Here is a 20,248-nt window from a genome sequence, read left to right as displayed (position 1 = left end):
CTTGAGAGACCACACATTCTTTTCTGTGTTCTGTGTACAAATTCTTGCAAAATAACTTTGTGAAAACATAACTTCTAAGTTGCTTTTTCTCTTGGGAGTAAATGTTCTTCCTCTTGGGAATTTTGGGTGGAATAATGAAATAATAATGAGACGTGTGAAGGTTGCAAGTGACTTGTTCCTCTGCAAAGCCTGCTCTCAGCAGAGGTGAGCAGAATAGATCCAGATTGGCAGCTTGAGCTTCTAAAGCAGATCTTTCCCCCTAACAGCAACACCTTGTCATCAATAGCATCACCTCACCTGCTACCTGCAGAGGAGGAAACCAGTTGCCTTTTGTGTTTTCAAATGGAGGTAAAACAAAAGAGGCATTAAGTTGGGAAGTTATTTAAAAACACCAGTTCATACTGATTAAAACGATCTCTCAATGTGTATGCATTTAAAACTAAGACATGGAAATGAGACAGTTCTGGCTCTGTGCACTTAGCCTGACATTTTACCCAGTGATGATAATCACTGCAATGCTAAATCTCTGCTTCCGAAGCAGCCCCTTATTTTAGGTGATGAGATTATTTCACATGAAGAGCTTGACAGCAATAAATTAAGAATACATAAGAGGCAAGATGTTCAAAGTGCTATTTTGGATCTTGACATAGTGCCCCACTGCAGAATAGTTAGGCTTTCAAAATTCCTGATTTGTTTAGTTTAATTTAATTTAATTTAATTTAATTTTTTTGCTTGTGGAGGGATTTTACTCCAGAACCATGGCTACTCTGGCAAGGAATCACATCCAAAGATCTAGGTCTGTGTGACCCTATTGGAATACAGACATGCCTTTAGCATACCCCCGTTAATCCCAAACAATGCTGTCTCATTGAAGGAAAGACAAAGTGGCAAATCAGAGAAAGATTTGATAGAATGAGTCTGAAACCAAATATGCCCTACTTTCACAAGTACAGATGGAAAGAGTGGCTACTTAAGGGTAGTTCAGGGAGAGAGGTAGAGTTGAGTTTATGCAGTTCCTTTCAGTTCATCTGTCACTGCAGTTCAGTTCATGGAGAACAGAAGCAGTTTTTCTAAGCAGAACATTTCAGTCAGAAGCAGAGATAAGGCAATTTCAGTCACTCACTTGGAGAGGCATTTGAGCCAAAAAAGCTGAGTTGAACCAGCCAGTCAGAGTTCAAAAAGAACTAGAAAGGGTGAGTTTATTCAGAATTAGGTCTTGGAGGCTGAAAACACTGTAGGCCTAGGTTGGCAGATAGAGACTGGAAGCTGAAGCCTGTAAGGCAGGGATTAGCAGAAGATTAAAGTGTATGGAGGCTAGAAGCTTCTAGGCCTAGGCCTAGGGAGCCAGCCCGATCCATCCATTCAAAAAGTTTGAGTACAGCTCTAATCTCATTTCTTCACCATAGGAAATAAAAGAGACATTTACATTTGCTCCGGTATATTAAGCAGAATCTACATTCAAGATAAGTTAGCCACAAGAATGGAGGAACAACACATTTGTTAACATTTGTTAACCTCAAGAAACTTTAGCAGAAGAATCATGAGTTAAAAGACAGTTGGGTCTGTACAGTTAGTTCTAAATAAGCCCGGGCTACATCGTAAGACCCTAACTGAAAATAATCTAGCATAATTAATAATAATAACAATAACAATAATAGTAGTAATACTAGTAGTAAATAAAATAGAAGTTAACTCATTCATTCATCTTTTCAGTACCATGGCTAGTGAATGTGACACAGAATTAGATACATGGATATACATGTGCATATGTCTTTCCTTTTATTACATAATAGAAAGGAAAAACACCATAGAAAAGAGAGGAAATTGACCTAGGAAGACCTAAAGGCAGGAAGTAGGAGTGCATGCAATGGAAGTTGTGTGAATGAGGCGGTGAAGCAGACTGTTCATGCATGAGATCAGGTTTAAGTGGTAGCTGGGAACAAAAGTAAATCTTTCCTGCAAACTAATATTAATGTTCAATTTACATTATCAGAAAAAATATTTAGCTGTTTCATTTATATCTTGATTCAAGATACTGTACATCAGAGGCCTCAGGTGATTTGGTTTGGTTTTGCTTTGCATTTTGCCTTTGTTTATTTGTATACAAATTCTAAATTATTGCTGGGTTTATGCTTGTATTACCACAAATCCTAGGATCAAAGCGTTCAAAACCAAGGCAGAAGCTCCATCACAGAGGACCTAGCTACTGAAAGGGGAGCAAAAGGAGAAGCAGGTCCTAGTGGTGTTTTATGATACGCCTTTGTTTTAAACGCTGAATTGAGATGCATAGAGTCACCTGACCATCAGAACCAGTCAGGAGCAGGCACTTCACACACCCAGGCTATAACTTTCTTCCTTCAACTTAAACACAAAGAACCTTCATTTCTCGGAAAAAAACTTCTGAGAATCAGGGGCCAACTTATTTTTCAAATATTATAGAAATAGCAAATGGTACACATGGAATTGGTTCTTGAGCATCTAGTATCTAAATAGCATGCTTTTGCTACATAGCCATGTAATTTTAAATGGATAGTCAGGAATAAAGGAAGGCAAGCTGTGGTCTGTAAGCAAAAGACTGCATGATATAATTACAATAGCAAGCATCTAAATTTTAAAAATAAGAATTTTATTAACATTTGAAAATAATTTTTATACATATAAGGCCAAAAAATTATAATAGAACAAAAATGTGTTATTTCCTTTGTTCTGGGTGGAAGAATCATTTTAGTAGAGGACTTAAATTTGCTATTTAAAATTTTGTGTACCTCTTTATTTTGCATGGTGCTGAGGTTCAAATGCAGACCTGTAACATGCTAAGCTGGTCTCACATTAGTCTGTGGGAGTTCTGGTTGCAAATGTTTTATTATTTCTGTCATGCCTAAATAGAAACCTTTCCATTAATTCTGGACAGTGATTACCAAGAACCTGGTAATATCAACATCATAGTCTCCTCCTTTACCTTGATAAATGACAGATATTTAAAGAGATTATAAGTATATTTAAGTTGTTGCTTGAATAAAGGGTGCTTGGAAAAACTTGTATGTCATTTGCAACACTAATAGTCACCAAATTTTTGTGTGTGTAATGACAATAATTATAGAAGAAATAAGGTATGAATTTGTGAGGGAGGGGCAACAGAGGAGTTGGATGGGAAGAGGAGTGATAGAAATGTTATAAATGCATGAAATTATCAAAACAACAAAAATTATAGTCATTTTTCCAAGCATATGTAATATGTTTAATGCTGAACTATATGTGAAGAGCTATAGAAACTTAATATTCTATGTATACCTCTGGCATGATCAGTTACAATTCTCACACATTTACCTTTAAACAGAAACAAACACGTTTTAAGCAGAAAGGGTGCTTCAGAAATTATACTGGCATGAGAGCATGTTTTATTGTTTTTCCTGTGATTTACATAATGCTAGCCCTAAACTTACAAATGTGACAGTCCATCAGGCCAAGGTTATCTTATCTTTTTAAAAGCCTATTTTCTTCACAGTATAGTCACTGGACCCAGAAAATAGTTGGAGGATTTGACAGTTACTTCAAAAGTGGCAGAAGAATATATGAATTAATTAAAGATTTTTTGATGATTTTTAATGGTTTATACACTCTTTAAGTGAAAGGGGGAGGGGGTCTTAATCACCTATGAAGGATAATGTAAAACCTTTAGTTTTCATGTTATTACTTTTTTGAATTGTAAGTCAATAGAAGAAGGATCAATATAAGAATGTTAACTAATAGATAATGATGTGTTTTTCCTTATACAGTGAGCAAGGACACATTAGTCCTTGCACTTGGTAAGGACAAGAAGGGAAAGCATTAATGTTAGTTTATTCATGCAGGGATAAGCACCATGTCTACTCATGGATCACGTGTTTCTTTCTAGGGGAGCTATGTTTTATGTGGGGATTTGGAGTTTCTTTTATCAAGGAGCCACATTTGGGATGAGTCGACTTCTTTGTGTGCATGTCTATCAGGCTTCACCTCAAGTTTCAATGGACTCTGATGACCTCTGTCTGAAACACCTTAAGGAAACCTTCTAATTTAAAAGTTTGTGTGTGTGTGTGTGTGTGTGTGTGTGTGTGTATACAATTCTCAGTGGCATTATTTTAAATACATTCTATGAAGAATTTTCAACAACATAATTTCCCTTTATATAAACGAGAATGATTCATGCACAGTCACAGAAGAAATCTTTCATCTTTGGAGATAAGACAATGATAGAATGCCGTCAGTTCCAAGTCTTATGATGCCTCTCCCATACTTTTACAGCCAGCAATTGCCAACCCTGACATCATGTTTATTAAAATTCACATTCCATGGGACACACTGTGCAAGTACGCAGAGAGGCTGAACATCAGGGTGCCCTTCAGGTACTTTTATATACTATTTCATTTTCTCTCAATATTTTTGGAATGAGTCTGTCTTTTGTTACACCAAACAACCATAAATGTGGTCCTTTACTCAGAGAAAATTATTTCTCTTTTAAATTCTAGGCTTTATTAGACAGTCCCCCCCTCCTGGATTGTTTGAATAATATGGTAAGCTTTCTGAGTCCCTGGACATGTAATATCATTTCAAGGCAAATTTGCCTAGAGATGAGGTAAAATAGTTATTTTCAGATTTTAACTAAGCAACTCCTAATATCAATCCCAGTTCTTATCTCATGGGAATGCACTAAAACTCTGATCATGGTTAGCAAGAATATTTTTCAGACCAGCTCACCCAGGACAGTTTCTGAGCTCTGTCCTCAATATCAGTCAGTAAGGAATAAAAATAGATCACCTTCTTTCAAGGGTTTTCAGTCTTTGGGGGCAAAGAAAAGTGGTAGCCTAGCTGGAGTATCTAGGATTCAATGTGGAATGTACCAATCCCTCCACTGTGCCCCAGTGTAGCATTCGTGATGTATACACTCTCTGCAGACTGTTCACTCATATTGACAACGGGAGTGTTTCCTTGAATGTGGAGTTCCACAGATCCCACAGATGCTAAGAAGGAGTAAAATGTTCAGAGAAAATGAGACTGCAAGTAAAGGCACCTTGATAAGTTTATGTGAACACTGAGCCGACTTTGCCCCCTAGTTCCCACATGGAAGAAGAAGAACTTCCCTTTAACCTCCGCATAGGTGCTTAGCACCCACATGCTTACACACACAGCAACAAATAAATTAAGCAAATAAATAATTAGACAGACAGATAATAAATAAATAAATATCAGTAATGTTTTATTTAAAAGAGAAAAAACTGCGAATTCAAATCAGTACTAATATGTACATGCCAACTTTTGTCTATGTTTGAAAAAAATGAAGGAAGATATTTAAAATTCAAATTTAGTATATGCAAGGCAAGTCTTGAAATTTTATATCTAACTTTAGTATTGGAATATGACAAGGATATTTTAAATATTTCCAAAAATTATATCTTGTGTTTTACTCTAGAAAACAAAATATATATTCTAGAAACAGTTCTTGAATATATATATAAAGGGTGTTTACTAGATTGGCTTCCATGATATAGTATGGACAGTCAACCAATGCTGATCTCATACTGAAGCTGAGAACCTGGTAGATGATCAATTCAGAGAGCAAGAGGACACAGTAGTCTAAGCCTGCTGCTTAAGGCTTGGAAGACACCTGGAGAACCACTAGTCTTCATTCATATTGCCAGACTGAAGAAGCTAGATTCTATTGTCTATGGAGGATGACAGCAGCAGCATTAACAGTCCAGAAGATAGTATTTCAGAGTTTTGCCCCATCCTCTGATTGTTAACATTCTTCATGCCTCCTCTTCCATGATGTTCCCTAAGCCCTTAAGAGGGTGGTGTAAATGTTCTCTTCAGGTGTGAACACTTCTCACCACAATGTGCTCTGAGCTAGATATTCATAGTTATTCATTGCATATCTATTGAGCTACCCAGAAACATGTCTGTGGATTATTTCCTTGATGGATGGCTGATGTGGGAAGGCTGAGCCCAATGTAGGCAGTGTCATCTCTGGGCAGGTGGTACAGGTTTGTATAAGAAAGCAAAAGGAAAAAGCCATAGGAAGCAAGCCAGTAAGCTGTGGTCCTCTTCAGCCTATGCTTCAGTTCTTCAGGTTCCTGACATGAGTTCCTGCCCCAATTCCCTGTAGAGAGGAAATGTTACATGGAAGTATTCAATAAAATGAACTTTTTCTGCCCAAGTTGCTATTTGCTCAGTGTTTTTTCATGGCAACAGATAAACGACCTAGGGCAACTCTATATACATTTAGAAAGATTTATGGATACATTGAATTATTGACTTTATACAACATATAAGGAAATAATATAGTTAGTATGGACTGAATTACAGAAGACAGACTTTCACATAATTAAAAATAATTTAGTCAATAGTAATTTGTGCATTTTAAAATGTTTTGTTAAATTGACATTATACTTCTGAAATTAAAGCCACATCAATTTGTTGGCTTTCATGTTATAGTAAATGGCTTAATTTCAAATGTCTTTATTTATTAAGTGTATGAATGTGAAGTGTCTGTACTTAACATTGTTGAATAATCTCACTGTCAGGCCTAGCTGTATTTTACTCAGATCATTTCTTTTTTCTTTTTTTTTCTTTTTTTCTTTTCAGGAAGAAATGTTACTATACTGACCAGAAGAACAAATCAAAGAGCAGGTTGGTAAAATATGCATATTTTTACTACCAATTTGTAATTTACAAAACTATAAAGAAGAGCACCTTTGATTATCCATTATCATCACTTATACATTTTAGGAAGTTGTCTCCTTTTGTGATTTCTTTATTGTTTCTACTTCCATTTTTAGATCCTGGATCATTTTGTTCAATTCTTTCATCTGTTTAGATGTGTTATCCTGTATTTCTTTAGGGGAGTTATTTATGTCCTTCTTATAGTCCTCCATCATCATCATGAGAAGTTATTTTAGATCCATATCTTGCTTTTCTGGTGTGATGGTGTATCCAGGACTTGTTATGGTGGGGGGTTGGGATCTGATGATGCCAAGTAACCTTGGTTTCTGTTGCTGCTGTTCTTATGCTTGCCTCCCACCATTTGATTATCTCAAGTGTTCCCCATCCTTGATATATCTGATTGGAGCCTGTCCTTCCTGTAATCTCAGGAATGTAATGCTTTCTTTGTAATCCTGTGATTCTGGGATCCTGTGATGCTGAGATCCTGGGTGTATCAGAGTTCTTGGCAGTCAAGCTTCTGAGACCCTGAGGTCCTGGTGTGACCCAGCTCCTGGGATCCTGTTATCCTAAGATTCTGGGCATGTTAGAGCACCTGGAAGTGGTACCTCTTCTCTGGGGACCGTGGGGCTGTCCACCATCTAGAGACTGCCATATCCAGGGATCCACCCCATGATCAGCTTCCAAACGCTGACACCATTGCATACACTAGCAAGATTTTGCTGAAAGGACCCAGATATAGCTGTCTCTTGTGAGACTATGCCGGGGCCTGGCAAACACAGAAGTGGATCCTCACTGTCAGCTAGTGGATGGATCACAGGGCCCCCAATGTAGGAGCTAGAGAAAGTACCCAAGGAGCTGAAGGGATCTGCAACCCTATGGGTGGAACAACATTATGAACTAACCAGTACAGCAGAGCTCTTGACTCTAGCTGCATTTGTATCAAAAGATGGCCTAGTCGGCCATCACTGGAAAGAGAGGCCCATTGGACATGCAAACTTTATATGCCCCAGTACAGGGGAACGCCAGGGCCAAAAAAATGGGAATGGGTAGGTAGGGAAGTGGGGGGGAGGGTATGGAGGACTTTTGGGATAGCATTGGAAATGTAATTGAGGAAAAGATGTAATAAAAAATAAAAAATAAAAATAAAAAAATACAAGGTAGACCAGCGCAGACCAGAAGGAACCCTAGCCACTGGTGGGGGCGAGGGGTGTCCCTGCATCTGTGCTCCGGCTGGCCCCAGACACCCCAGGTTCTGTTGGAACAGATGTTGTGTTCCACGCACCAGTGATCCTAAGATCCTGGGTGTTCTAGGGAAAATGTTGGGTAGAGAGTCCCCTGGAGACCGTGGGACTGTCCTCCGAGTTCGGACCTAAGGTGGCTTGGGCTAGGAAGCAGGAGTGGGTTGGTTGGTGAGCAGAGCGAGCGGGAAGAGAATAGAGAATTTTCAGATGGGAAACTAGGAAAGAGGATAACATTTGAAATGTAAATAAAGAAAATATCTAATAAAAAATTTAGGAAGAAAATTATGTTGATTTCCTGAGACAATTTTTAATATGGCTTGACACACACACACACAAATAATTTCTATATTATTATTTTTCATAGCCAATCTAGAGTGTCTCTAAGATATAATTCTAAGCAAGGAATATTTGAACTGTAATTTAGTATTTCAAGAAATTTTTGTTTTTAAGATAGTTTTAAAATTTGGGCCACTGGGTATATGATAAACCCCCAGACAATGAGAATAGTATACTTGGAAATACTTTTGTACCCTGAATCCAGTCTTCTTATCTCACAGTGTCATAGAGACAAGCTTCTGGCAGAAAATGGTGGATTTCCAAGACATACTGAAACTTTTGTGTGGCAGGTCTATTCATTTATACTTTTATTTTTTGTTCTTTATTCTTTTTTTTAATTGGTTATTTTATTTGTTTACATTTCAAATATCATCCCCTTTCCTGGTTTCCCCTCTGAAATCTCCCTATCCTATCCCACCTTAGAGTGCTTACTATGAGGGTGTACTCATTCCTACCTCACTGCCCTAGCATTCCTCTATACTTGGGCACAGAGCCTCTACAGAACCTAGGGCCTCTCCTCCCATTGATGCCAGATAAGGACCCTTCAGCTCCTTCAGTCCTTCTCCTATCTCCTCCACTGGGGTCCCTGTGCTCAGTCATGTGATTGGATGTAACCATCCACATCTGTATTGGTCAGGACTTGGCAGAGCCTCTCAGGAGACAGCTGTATCAGGCACCTGTCTGCAAACACTTCATGACATCAGCAATAGTGTCTGGGTTTGGTGTCTGCATGTGGGATGGATCCCAAGGTGGGACAGTCTCTGGATGGCCTTTCCTTCGGTCTATGTTCCACTCTTTGTCCCTGTATTTCCTTTAGACAGGAACAATTCTGGGTTAAATTTTGGGAGGGTCCATCCCTCAAACGGGGGACCATGCCTCATTTCTGGATATGGTCTTGACAGGTTTTTCCTCCCCTTTGTGGGCTATTTCAGCTAATATCATCCCTGTGGGGTCCTGGGAGGCTCTTGCTTTCCTGGCATCTGGGACTTTCTGGTTGCTACCTCCAGTTCCTTATCCCCCCTTGCTACACACCTCTGTTCAATTTCCTGACCCTCTGTACATCTCTACCACCTCCTTCCATACCAGATTCTGCCCCACTTTTTCCCCTCCCCTTCCTCTCTTCCACCCAAGTCCCTCCCACCCTCTATGTCTCTTGATTATATGTTCCCCCTTCTAAGTAGGACTGAAACATCTACTCTTTGGTCTTCCATTGTCTTGAGCTTCATGTGGTCTGTGAGTTGTATCATGGGCATTCCACACTCTTTGCCTAATATCCACTTATCAGTGAGTACATACCATGTGTGTTCTTTTGTGACTGAGTTAACTCACTCAGAATGAAATTTTCTTGATCCATCCATTTACCTGTGAATTTCGTGAAATCATTGTTTTTAATAGCTGTATAGTATTCCATTGTGCAAACTTATCACATTTTCTGTTTCCATTCCTCTGTTGAGGGACGACTGTGTTGTTTAGTAGTTTCTTTTATGATTGTGAGTGCCCTTCAATTTGGAGCATAGATGTTCAGAATTGAGAGCTCACTCATATTTCCTTTATGAGTATGAAGTGTCCTTCCTTATCTTTTTTGATAACCTTTAGATGGAAGTCACTTTTACTCAATAGTAGAGTGGCTACTCCAGCTTGTTTCTTGGGATCATTTGTTTGGGAAATTGTTTTCCAGCCTTTTACTCTGAGATTGTGTCTGTCTTTGTCACTGAGGCGCATTTCCTGTATGCAGCAAAATGCTGTGTCCTGATTACGTATCCAGTCTGTTAGTCTTTGTCTTTTTATCGGGAATTTAGTCCATTGATGTTAAGAGATATTAAGAAATAGTGATTGTTGTTTCCTGTTATTTTTGTTGTTAGAGGTGGAATTATGTTTGTGTGACTATCTTCTTTTTGGTTTGTTGAAAGTTTACTTTCTTGTTTTTTCTAGGGTGTAGTTTCCTTCCTTGTGTTGGAGTTTTCCATATATTATCCTTTGTAGGGCTGGATTTGTGGAGAGATATTGTGTAAATTTGGTTTTGTCATGGAATATCTTGGTTTCTCCATCTACGGTAATTGAGAGTGTTGATGGGTATAGTAGCCTGAGCTGGCATTTATGTTCTCTTAAGTTCTGTATGACATCTTCCCAGGATCTTCTGGCTTTCATAGTCTCTATTATGAAGTCTGGTGTAATTCTGATAGGTCTGACTTTATATGTTACTTAACCTTTTTCCCTTACTGTTTTCAATATTCTTTCTTTGTTTTATGCATTTGGTGTTTTGACTATTATGTGAGAGGAGAGAGGCCCCTAGGTCTTGCAAACTTTATATGCCCCATGTCTTAGGGTTTTACTGCTGTGAACAGACACCATGACCAAAGCAAGTCTTATAAAAAACAACCAGGTCACTCCTATTCCATCAAGGCCACACCTCCAGATGGTGCCACTCCCTGGTCCAAGAATATACAAACCATCACATTCCACTCCCTGGCCCTCATAGAGTTGTTCAAACACATGAGTCTATGGGGGCCATCCTTAAGCATAGCTTAATGCAAATGCATTTAGTCCAACTTTCAAAGTCCTCATAGTCTATAGCAGTCTCAACAATGTTAAAAGTCCAAAGTTCAAGGTCTCTTCTGAGATTCATCCAACTAATTAACTGTAATCCTCAAAGAAAGGTAGGAAACCAGCTGGGCAAACTCCAAACTCTGCATCTCCATGGCTGATGTCACAGCAGACTTCAGATCTCCACTCCTTTTTCATCTTTATTGACTGCAACAAACAGCTTTCTCCTGGGCTGGTTCCACTCCCTGTTAGCAGCTTTCCTCAGCATGTATCCCATGGCTCTGGCATCTTTAACATCTTTGAGTCTCCAAGGCAATTTCAATGTTTCAGCTTCTTGTTTCAGTGTCTGGGATTCCACTTGATCTTTTGGACTCCTCCTAAGGACTGGCATCACTTCTCCATCTCTGTCCTCTGTAGCACTCTATGCTCAGGTTGATCCACTCCACTACGGCTGNTGTTCTTGGTGATCATCCCATGGTACTGACATCTCCAATACACTGGGGTGTTCCACTCAAACTAGGCTTTACCAATAGCCTCTCATAGGCTCTCTTCATGGTGCCAAGCCTCAAATTCTTTGCATGACCCCTTCAGTCCTGGGCCATCAACTAAAGCTGAGGCTATACCTTCTCCAATGTCCTTCCATGACCTCTAACAATGCCAAGCCTCAGCTGTTCTTCATGACACCTTCATGCCTTCAAAACTAGTACCACCTGAGTGATTCTTACACATTACCATGTCCAGCGGCAGCACAAGGTACAACCTTGACTATCTCTGGAACACAGCTTCTTTGTGCTCTCAGAAAACACTTCCCAGAAGATTTCACCTCAGTGATGCTGATCTCTTCATAATCACTGCTAACTTCTTAGCTCCAGCTAACCAGCATCAATTGTCCCAGTACTTCCTTCCATTCTTAACTCTAGAGCCAGAGCCACATGGCTGAAGCTGCTGAGTTCTGCTCCTTGCAGGAACTAGAACATGACCCACTTGTATTATTATATTGTCACTGGCTTTCTGTTTTCCAAATCCTTCACTGCCTAAGCTTGGCTATCCTGGGTCTTGCTCTGTAGATTGACCTTGAATGCAGAGATCAACAAGCTTGTCTCCTGGGATTAAAGGTGTGTACCACCATGCCTGGATCTAAATTCAACTAGGTAGGATCTTGCCCCAAGTTCCCACACCCTTAACACAGGATTTTGCTCCATTTCACTTCCGGGTATGCCTTTAATACTCGAACCATATATTTTATATTTTGCCTTTCTAAGCTTGCTATGCTTGTTCAAACTTCTCTTTGTGAGACTTAACCAGAGAACAAAGTCTCTCCTGGGCTTTTTTGAAACTTCCTTTGACAATGCAATTAATGCAATTAATCCAAGTCTCTTCACCTTAGCCTCAGGCAGACTTTTCAGACAAGGGTAAAAAGTAGCCACATTCTTCACCAAAATACCACAAAAACAGTCTTTATGCCACATACTGAAATTCTTTTCCTTTGAAATCTCTTGGACCAGGTCAACACAGTTCAAATTATGCTCAGCAACAAAGTCTTCCATATTCCTACTAGGATGACCCATTAAGCCCCATTTAAAGCATTCCACTGAGTTCCAAATCCAAAGTCCAAAAATCCACATTCTTTCAAATAAAAGCATCGTCAGGCCTATCACAGCAATACCCCACTCCCTGGTACCAACTTCTGTCTTAGNTAGGGTTTTACTGCTGTGAACAGACACTATGACCAAGGCAAGTCTTATAAAAAACAACCAGGTCACTCCTATTCCATCAAGGCCACACCTCCAGATGGTGCCACCCCCTGGTCCAAGAATATACAAACCATCACACCCCAGTACAGGGGAACACCAGGGCCAAGAAGTGGGAGTGGGTGGGAAGGGGAGCAAGATGCGGGAAGGGTTTAGGGAACTTTCGGGATAGCATTTGAAATGTAAATAAAGAAAATATCTAATAAATAAAGAAAGCAGAACCACAAAAAAAAAAAGGAATTTCTTTTCTAATCCAATCTATTTGGAGTTCTGTAGGTTTCTTGTATGTTTATGGGCATCTCTTTCTTTAGGATAGAGAAGTTTTCTTGTATAATTTTGTTGAAGACATTTACTGGCCCTTTGAAATGGGAATCTTCACTCTCTTCTATACCTATTATCCTTAGATTTGTTCTTCTAATTGTGACCTGTCTTTCCTGGATGTTTTGGGTTAGAAACGTTTTGCTTTTTGCATTTTCTTTGACTGTTGTATCAATATTTTCTATGGTATCTTCTGACCTGAGATTCTCTCTTCTATCTCTTGCATTCTGTTGGTGATGCTTTCCTCTATGACTCCTGATCTCTTTCCTAGGTTTTCTGTCTCCAGGGTTGTCTCCCTTTGTGNTTTCTTTATTGTTTCTATTTCCATTTTTAGATCTTGGATGTTTTTGCTCATTTCCTTCATCTGTTTAGTGGTGTTTTCCTGTAACCCTTTAAGGAATTTTTGTGTTTCCTCTTTAAGGGCTTCTAGCTCTTTACCTGTGTTCTCCTGTATTTCTCTAATGGAGTTATTTATGCCCTTCTTAAAGTCCTCTATAATCATCATGAGATGTGATTTCAAATCAGAGTCTTGCTTTTCTGGTGTGTTGGGGTATCCAGGCCTTGCTGTGGTGGGAGAACTAGGTTCTGATGATGTCAAGTAGCCTTGGTTTCTGTTGCTTATGTTCATTCACTTGCCTCTTGCCATCTGTTTTTCTATGATTTTAGCTGGTCTTGCAGTTTCTGACTGTGGCTTGTCCCTCCTGTAAGCACTCCTGAGAGACAAGATCTGTCTGAGTGGGGTTTGTATATGTGGCACAGAGTCAGCTCTAGGTGCAGATGTAATCTGGAAGGATTCAGTCCCAGCCTGTTCCTTGGTCCCTTTATCCTGAGGGCTCTGGGCTGGTCCCTCTTGGGTGAAGTGGTGGTCTTACCTGTGTTCTCAGGTGTGTCAGCACTCCTGGGAGACCAACTCTCTCCCAGTAGGATTTGATATGGAGAACTGTGACACAGGGTCAGCTCCAGGTTCAGCTGGAAACTGGAAGGGGCAGGTCTATTCTTTATCTGTCACTCTAACCTGCTTTTCTTGACCAGTTGTGAAAATAAATTCTTTCCACAAGCTTCATCTCAAATACATGCACTTCATCCACTGTGGTCAGAATAGCTATGGAAAAGGAGTTAGCCCCAATCTAGAGATAGAGGAACTTTTCTATCTTAATCTCCTTAACTCTATTTAAATGGAAGAAATGCATTTTCACTTAAGTAAGGCTCTACAACAAAATAAAGCTTCATATTGATAACTATTTTACTTTCTAATTCAAAACAATCAATTGGCAAAAACAAACCACTTCAGCATCAACACAGCAGTGTATTTCATGAGTAACAATATAGGCCATAATATTCAAAATGGTGCAAACCTCAGAGAAATGTACGATGTAACATCATTTTAGTAAAAGATTGGTAAATCTATTACTTTATCAAAGAAAATGAATGAACATGATTTTAAACTTTATAAATTGTGATGGGAGAATATTTCCTAAAGCATTATGTCTATTTTAAATAACATGATTTTGCCTGGGTCCATTTTAGTTGCTCCAGAATTAATTTCTTAACAGTGTCATTCATAGTAGATTTACTCTTGAATAGGCATTTTCCAGAGTTTTACTAAATGTTAAAATTTTGAATATTAAAATCTATAAATAGTATTTTACACAAAAATATCATAGTTCAAATTTTAAGTTAACTTAAGTTTCAAATGAAGCATATGCATTAGCATATTAAAATCTAAAGAGACAAGTTTAAAACACTTTAACAATTATAAAATGGTCTTTGGACTATGGTGCTCTACTTTGCAAGTGAACTAGGAAAATGAACACTATATCATATTGTTTTGTGAGTTTGTGTTGACTATGTTTTGTTTAAATTCATAAAATTTAGGTATATAAAATATTAAGAGAAATCTGTCCCCAAACAGTATCCTTTGTTTCTCTGTTTCATGGAGTTGAGTGGTGAAGGGTAAGGATCAAAAAGTAAGGACTTGTAAGAATACACAGCATCACCACCTAATGAAAGGAAATTTTCTCTGTTGCTTGCTTATAGTTATTACATATTCACTTAAGAAGAGTTGATTCTGATTTTTCTTTCAATTTGCATTCTGAGAAAAAAATGTAAATGCTGTAATCAAAAACCAGGCACAAATGATCAATGTCTACAATATTTTTAGGCACAGTCACTTAAAATAATATAGTGTGTAAATGTATATCAAATGTGCACATTTTGTTATTGCTTTCTTTCTTGCCATAGAAAAAATTGTGCATGGATAATTCTGGCCAGTAAACACTAGGGATATATATTGTCTAGGCATTTACTTGCTTCTGATGATCAAAATATCTCTAGGAACCTTTAGAAGAAATAACTAAGGCAATGTAATTGCAGAAATTTAATTTTCATTTACAAAGCATTTTCATGTTCCAATATTAAAGTGTCATCAAAATAACCTGCAAGGAAGACAGAACAGAAATAGCCAGTGTTGTAGATGGGAGTATATAACAGACTCCCTTATGGTCTCCATCCACAGTCCCATCCATAACTTTCACAGATATTTCAGCAATTTGCATTTTAGTCATATTCTTTGAGCCCTTTGATCCATATTTTTATGTCCATAGAATTGTTTTACCTTCTACCCATATTTTAATAAAGGCACTAAAACTATGTTAGAAGTAATCCTCATCTCTTACCAGAAAATCCACCAGTGAAAAGATGTCCATTATGATAAATATGTATAGGTGTTGATAGTGTGATAAATTGTATTGGTGTCAAGGTTTGGAGCAGCATAAATAATACCGTAACATTCATTTTCCACCGTATTACAGTGACTATTTGAACACATACTACATACTAGTAGATAGTTCCTACTATCTGTTTAGTTCTCAAGATATTCATTTAATAATGGAAACACTCAACAAGGAACAATGAAATAAATTAATCAGGCTCTGGAATCTGGTTCCAAACTTATCATATGAGACTATCTTTCCTTAGAAAATGTTTGTGGAAGTCTAAGTGTAATAGTGATTTTTTTTCCTGTCAACTACAGAAGGTGACCATCTTAAGGTCCATTTATAAATGTTATACATTCACTTATTTCTAGGTTGTTTTAATTCAGCCAGAGATCCTGAGCCATTAGGTACTGCAGTTCATCCACGTGTCCTTGGAGTTGCTCTTTGGTTTGTTGACCCCTTGCTGCTGTGGATGAATGAGATCCCTTTCTGTCCTTAGAGCAGCAAACATGAGCTCAAGCATTGAACTGTTTGGTCTACTTTCAGAAACTGGCCGATCTATCTCTCGTTGTTCATCTAATATGCATGTTCCATTGCCTTTTAAAAGTAAGGTTGAATTTTAAATGGCTAGAGAATTCGATCTCTATTATTGTTTTTTCCATGTCTTTGCATTGACCTTAGAATACAATTATATTTTATTAACTCAACAGCTTTTTTTTAGAATGAGAATCAGCAAACTGAATACCTCAGAAACTGCTTGTTTAGTTAAGGTTTAAATTAATGTTGTAGTCTCTACAAAACTGAACATAATTGCCATCACAGTGATGGTTTGGACTTGGTAAGAAATCACTAAGATTTTTACATCCTAAGCTTTTCAGCAGGATTTAACTCTTCCTTAAAACCCCTATTTAAAAAAAAAATTATCATCACAAGCTTGTTTGAGCTGGTTCTTAAAATACAGTATATTGTTTGCCTTTTGCTATCTTAATGCTGTTCTCTCCTCCCCGCCCACCCTTTCGTTATTTTTGAGACAGGGTTTCTCTGTGTAGGCCTGGCTTTCCTGGAACTCACTCCATAGACCAGGCTGGCCTCAAACTCAGAAATCCACCTGCCTCTTCCTCCGAAGTGCTGGGATTAAAGGCCACCACCGCCCGGCTTCGTAATGTCTTTCTAAAGTTCAAAATCTGACCAAGCTCATGCTACAATAGATTATATTTGTGTCTACAAACATTCTTCCTGCTCCTTTGACTTCTCTATCACAGAAGACACCAATCCCCAGCAGGGCACCATGACCACTGAGGAAACACTCCACGGAGTTTTTAAATAAAACCGCTGTTGTTAAAGAAACAGAGTTTAGATTTTCAGGTTCAATGCAGGTTAGTTCTCTGTTTTAGTTTGTCTTACTCTGTAAAAGAAAGATGATAAAAAATATTCAATTCTCATACATATATGATATTAATTTACTTGCAATTTCACACATTTATAAAGAGTCAGGGATTAATTTATGTTTACAAGTGCACTATATATACAGCTTTAAGAAATATAACATGCTGCCTTTTAAAAATGCTTGTTCCTATAACCACTTTTATCTACGGTAATTTAAAATATTCTCTACAGGTATATTATTAAAAGAGTTTAAACCTATGCAGGATTTATTTCACTTCATTTCTTATGTGTGAAAGCAGAAGGGTGTGTGTGTCTGTCAGTGTGTGTATGAGTGTGTACAAATATGTATAATGTATGTGTGAATGTGGGGTAGGTGTAAGTATGAGTGTAATATAGGTGTATGTCTATATGTTTACATGTCTACATGTGTGTAGATTTATTTGTGTGCACTTGTGTATATAAGTTCTATGTTAACATATATATGTGTATATACATTTGTATGTGTGTGCAAATATGTGTATGTGTATACATATGTGCATTCCTATTTGTACATATTTAGGAACATATGTTTACAGATGTGTATACATGTGTATGAGTACATGTATATATGTGTGTACATATCTGTGTATGAGTGTGCATGTTACATGCATGTGTCTACATGTGTATGTACATGTATATCTGTGTACATGTGTGTATGTATATATATATATATATATATATATATATATATATATATATCCGTGTGTACATGTGTATATATGCATGTGTATGTGTGCACATGTGTGTGTATGTGTGCAAATATGTGTGCATGAGTGTGTATGTGTATATGATATATGTAGCTGGTGTGTGTGTCTGTGTGTGTGTGTGTGTGTGTGTATGTGTGTGTGTGTTCATTGTAGGTATCTACCACCTGGAATCTTTTTTCTCTAATACTTAAGAAAACTGTAACAGAAAATTAACATAGCTTTGGAATACAACCTTATTTAGTTCTGAAATTTGACTTTGTTCCAGGGTACAAAACTATTTCAAAAGAATCAAAAAATGGATGTCCCAAAACCCAATGGTCCTTGACAAGTCAGCGTTTCCAGAGCTGGAGGAGTCGGACTGCTATACTGGACCTTTCAGCAGAGCCAGGATTCACCAGTGAGTTTCATCTCTTTTCTATGTCCTGATTTTATAGTTTTCATTTCCTGAGCTTATTTGTAAAAGACAAATAACTGGGGATAATCCCACTGGTCAGCAAATTGGTCAGAGAATGCATCATTGTATTAGAGTTTATGTTCAACATAGAAACAGCATTAATTGATTCTATATAAATTTCATGATTTGGATGTTGTCAAGTAAAATTAAATATTAATCTATAGATTGATTATATAAATATTCATTAGAAGTAATAACTGTGGAATGCTGAGATGGCTCAACAATTGAAAGTACCTGATACTTTCAACAGAGAAGAATCTGGCAGACACATGGAGGCTCACAACTACCTGTGACTCCAGTTACAGGGAAACCAGAACTCACACTGTGATTCCAGTTAAAGGGATTTAACAACATTTCTGGTTTCTGCAAGCACCACTCACATACATATATGTAAGCAAATACTCACACATAAAATAAATCTTTTAAAAATAATTATGGTAGAAAATAATTCATTTAAAAATAATAATGGCAATAATAATAGAGCTGCTCTTTATAACACTGGTTAATTTAGCAACTAAGCAATCTGGTTTAATCTTAATAAACTAGAAAAACAGAAATTTTTTAAGGGAAGGCTATGTCTCTACTTTCCTTGTCTCTCTATTTCCATCTCTATCTCTGTCAATCGTTTTTCTTTCTCCTTGCCTTCTTTCATACCTGTTTTTTTTTGTCCATAATTTCATTCCACTATTTTTATTTTATTTATTTTTATTTTTATTCAGCTCATTAGTGGAATTACAAAGTTCATTACGATATATGTCCTGCCTTCTGCATTCCTGGTCCCCTTGGACAAATGGAACTGAAAAAAAAGTAATTGTAAATCTAAATAAAATGAGCTGAACCCAGAGATAGAGAAATATATGATATAGGTATAAGACCAAGGCTGGAGATGCACATAAAATTACCCTTTCCAAATCCAGCTCTGAAGAGATGAGATAAGACAGAACATGGACTCCCATGTATAGAGAGCTCACAACGCCAGCCTTCATCAGCTTTCTGTTGAACCTTCACAGAATCTTAAAGATCTGTGCTTGTACCAAATAAGGTGAGACAAAACATTCTCCACTTTCTTTGAAAACTAAAGGAACCATCTCAGTCTTTGAAAAACACTGATTGGATCATGAAAACATCTGGCTTGTGCATCCCCAGTACAGTCCCACTGATACTTATCATAAAATTCAGTTTATGGTCACTTTTTGTGTAGGCCCCCATGATGCCATCATTGTGCACCTCTTTCTCTCCCTCTTCTGCAGGCATCACATAAGGCAGCTACACAAGCCTTGGGTCCATGGTCCAGCTGCCCTGCTGGAGCTCCAGCAGAATCATTAATACTTTTCTCTTCTCCTGACCTATTCTGCCCCTGAGCTTTGCAGAGTGTTTTTCTTCCTACTAGTCTGCCTCTATTAAATACCATTATTTAAGAAAAATAATAACAGAAAATTCATGCCATTGCCTCTTGCCCCAATCACTCACTATATTGTTATATTATTACATTTTATTTACAGAAACCAGTTGGATTTGTTTATTTACTTGTTTGCCACCTGCTTAATTCCTCCATAACACCACTTGAACATAACATAGACTGAACTTGTCTGCCTAAGAACTGGTAGGCTTAAATCTTTCTACTGCCTGTAGTAACTAAGACTCTGAATTTAGTATATCTGAATACGGAGAAGATGCACAGTATTAAACACTGAGGACCTCAATGGGTAATGATAGGAGCACTTGTACAGAATGAGATAAACAAGTCTGGGCAACACCTATACACTGAGAAAGACATGGATAAGATGTCACGGGAGAAGAGTGGGCCATCTTCAATGTAAATGATCCAGGAAATCTTTTTCTTTTTTCTTTTTTTTTTTTTTAATAAAACAAACAACAGAGTCTTAAGAAAAAGAATTATAGCTGACTGTGAGCATCCACTTCTGTGTTTGCTAGGCCCTGGCATAGTCTCACAAGACACAGCTCTATCTGGGTCCTTTCAGCAAAATCTTGCTAGTGTATGCAATGGTGTCAGCGTTTGGAAGCTGATTATGGGATGGATCCCTGGATATGGCAGTCTCTA

At 37.8% G+C, this 20,248-nt stretch overlaps 1 protein-coding gene across 3 annotated transcripts in view; it reads left to right on the top strand.

Moving 5' to 3' along the window:
* Ano3 (anoctamin 3) overlaps positions 1-20,248 on the top strand; it is a 284,964-nt gene that overhangs the window by 152,660 nt on the left and 112,056 nt on the right. For all 3 annotated transcript variants that reach the window (XM_021184432.2, XM_021184438.2, XM_029474347.1), the window contains 3 exons: positions 4,282-4,382; positions 6,619-6,663; positions 17,998-18,129. In XM_021184432.2, coding sequence (XP_021040091.1) covers positions 4,282-4,382; positions 6,619-6,663; positions 17,998-18,129 — 278 coding nt within the window. The remainder of the gene's footprint in view (positions 1-4,281; positions 4,383-6,618; positions 6,664-17,997; positions 18,130-20,248) is intronic.

This window comes from Mus caroli, chromosome 2 (genome assembly GCF_900094665.2).
Source record: "Mus caroli chromosome 2, CAROLI_EIJ_v1.1, whole genome shotgun sequence".
NCBI lineage: Eukaryota > Metazoa > Chordata > Mammalia > Rodentia > Muridae > Mus > Mus caroli.
The sequence above is the reverse complement of the archived record's forward strand: the minus strand, read 5'-3'. Positions and strand labels throughout refer to the sequence as shown.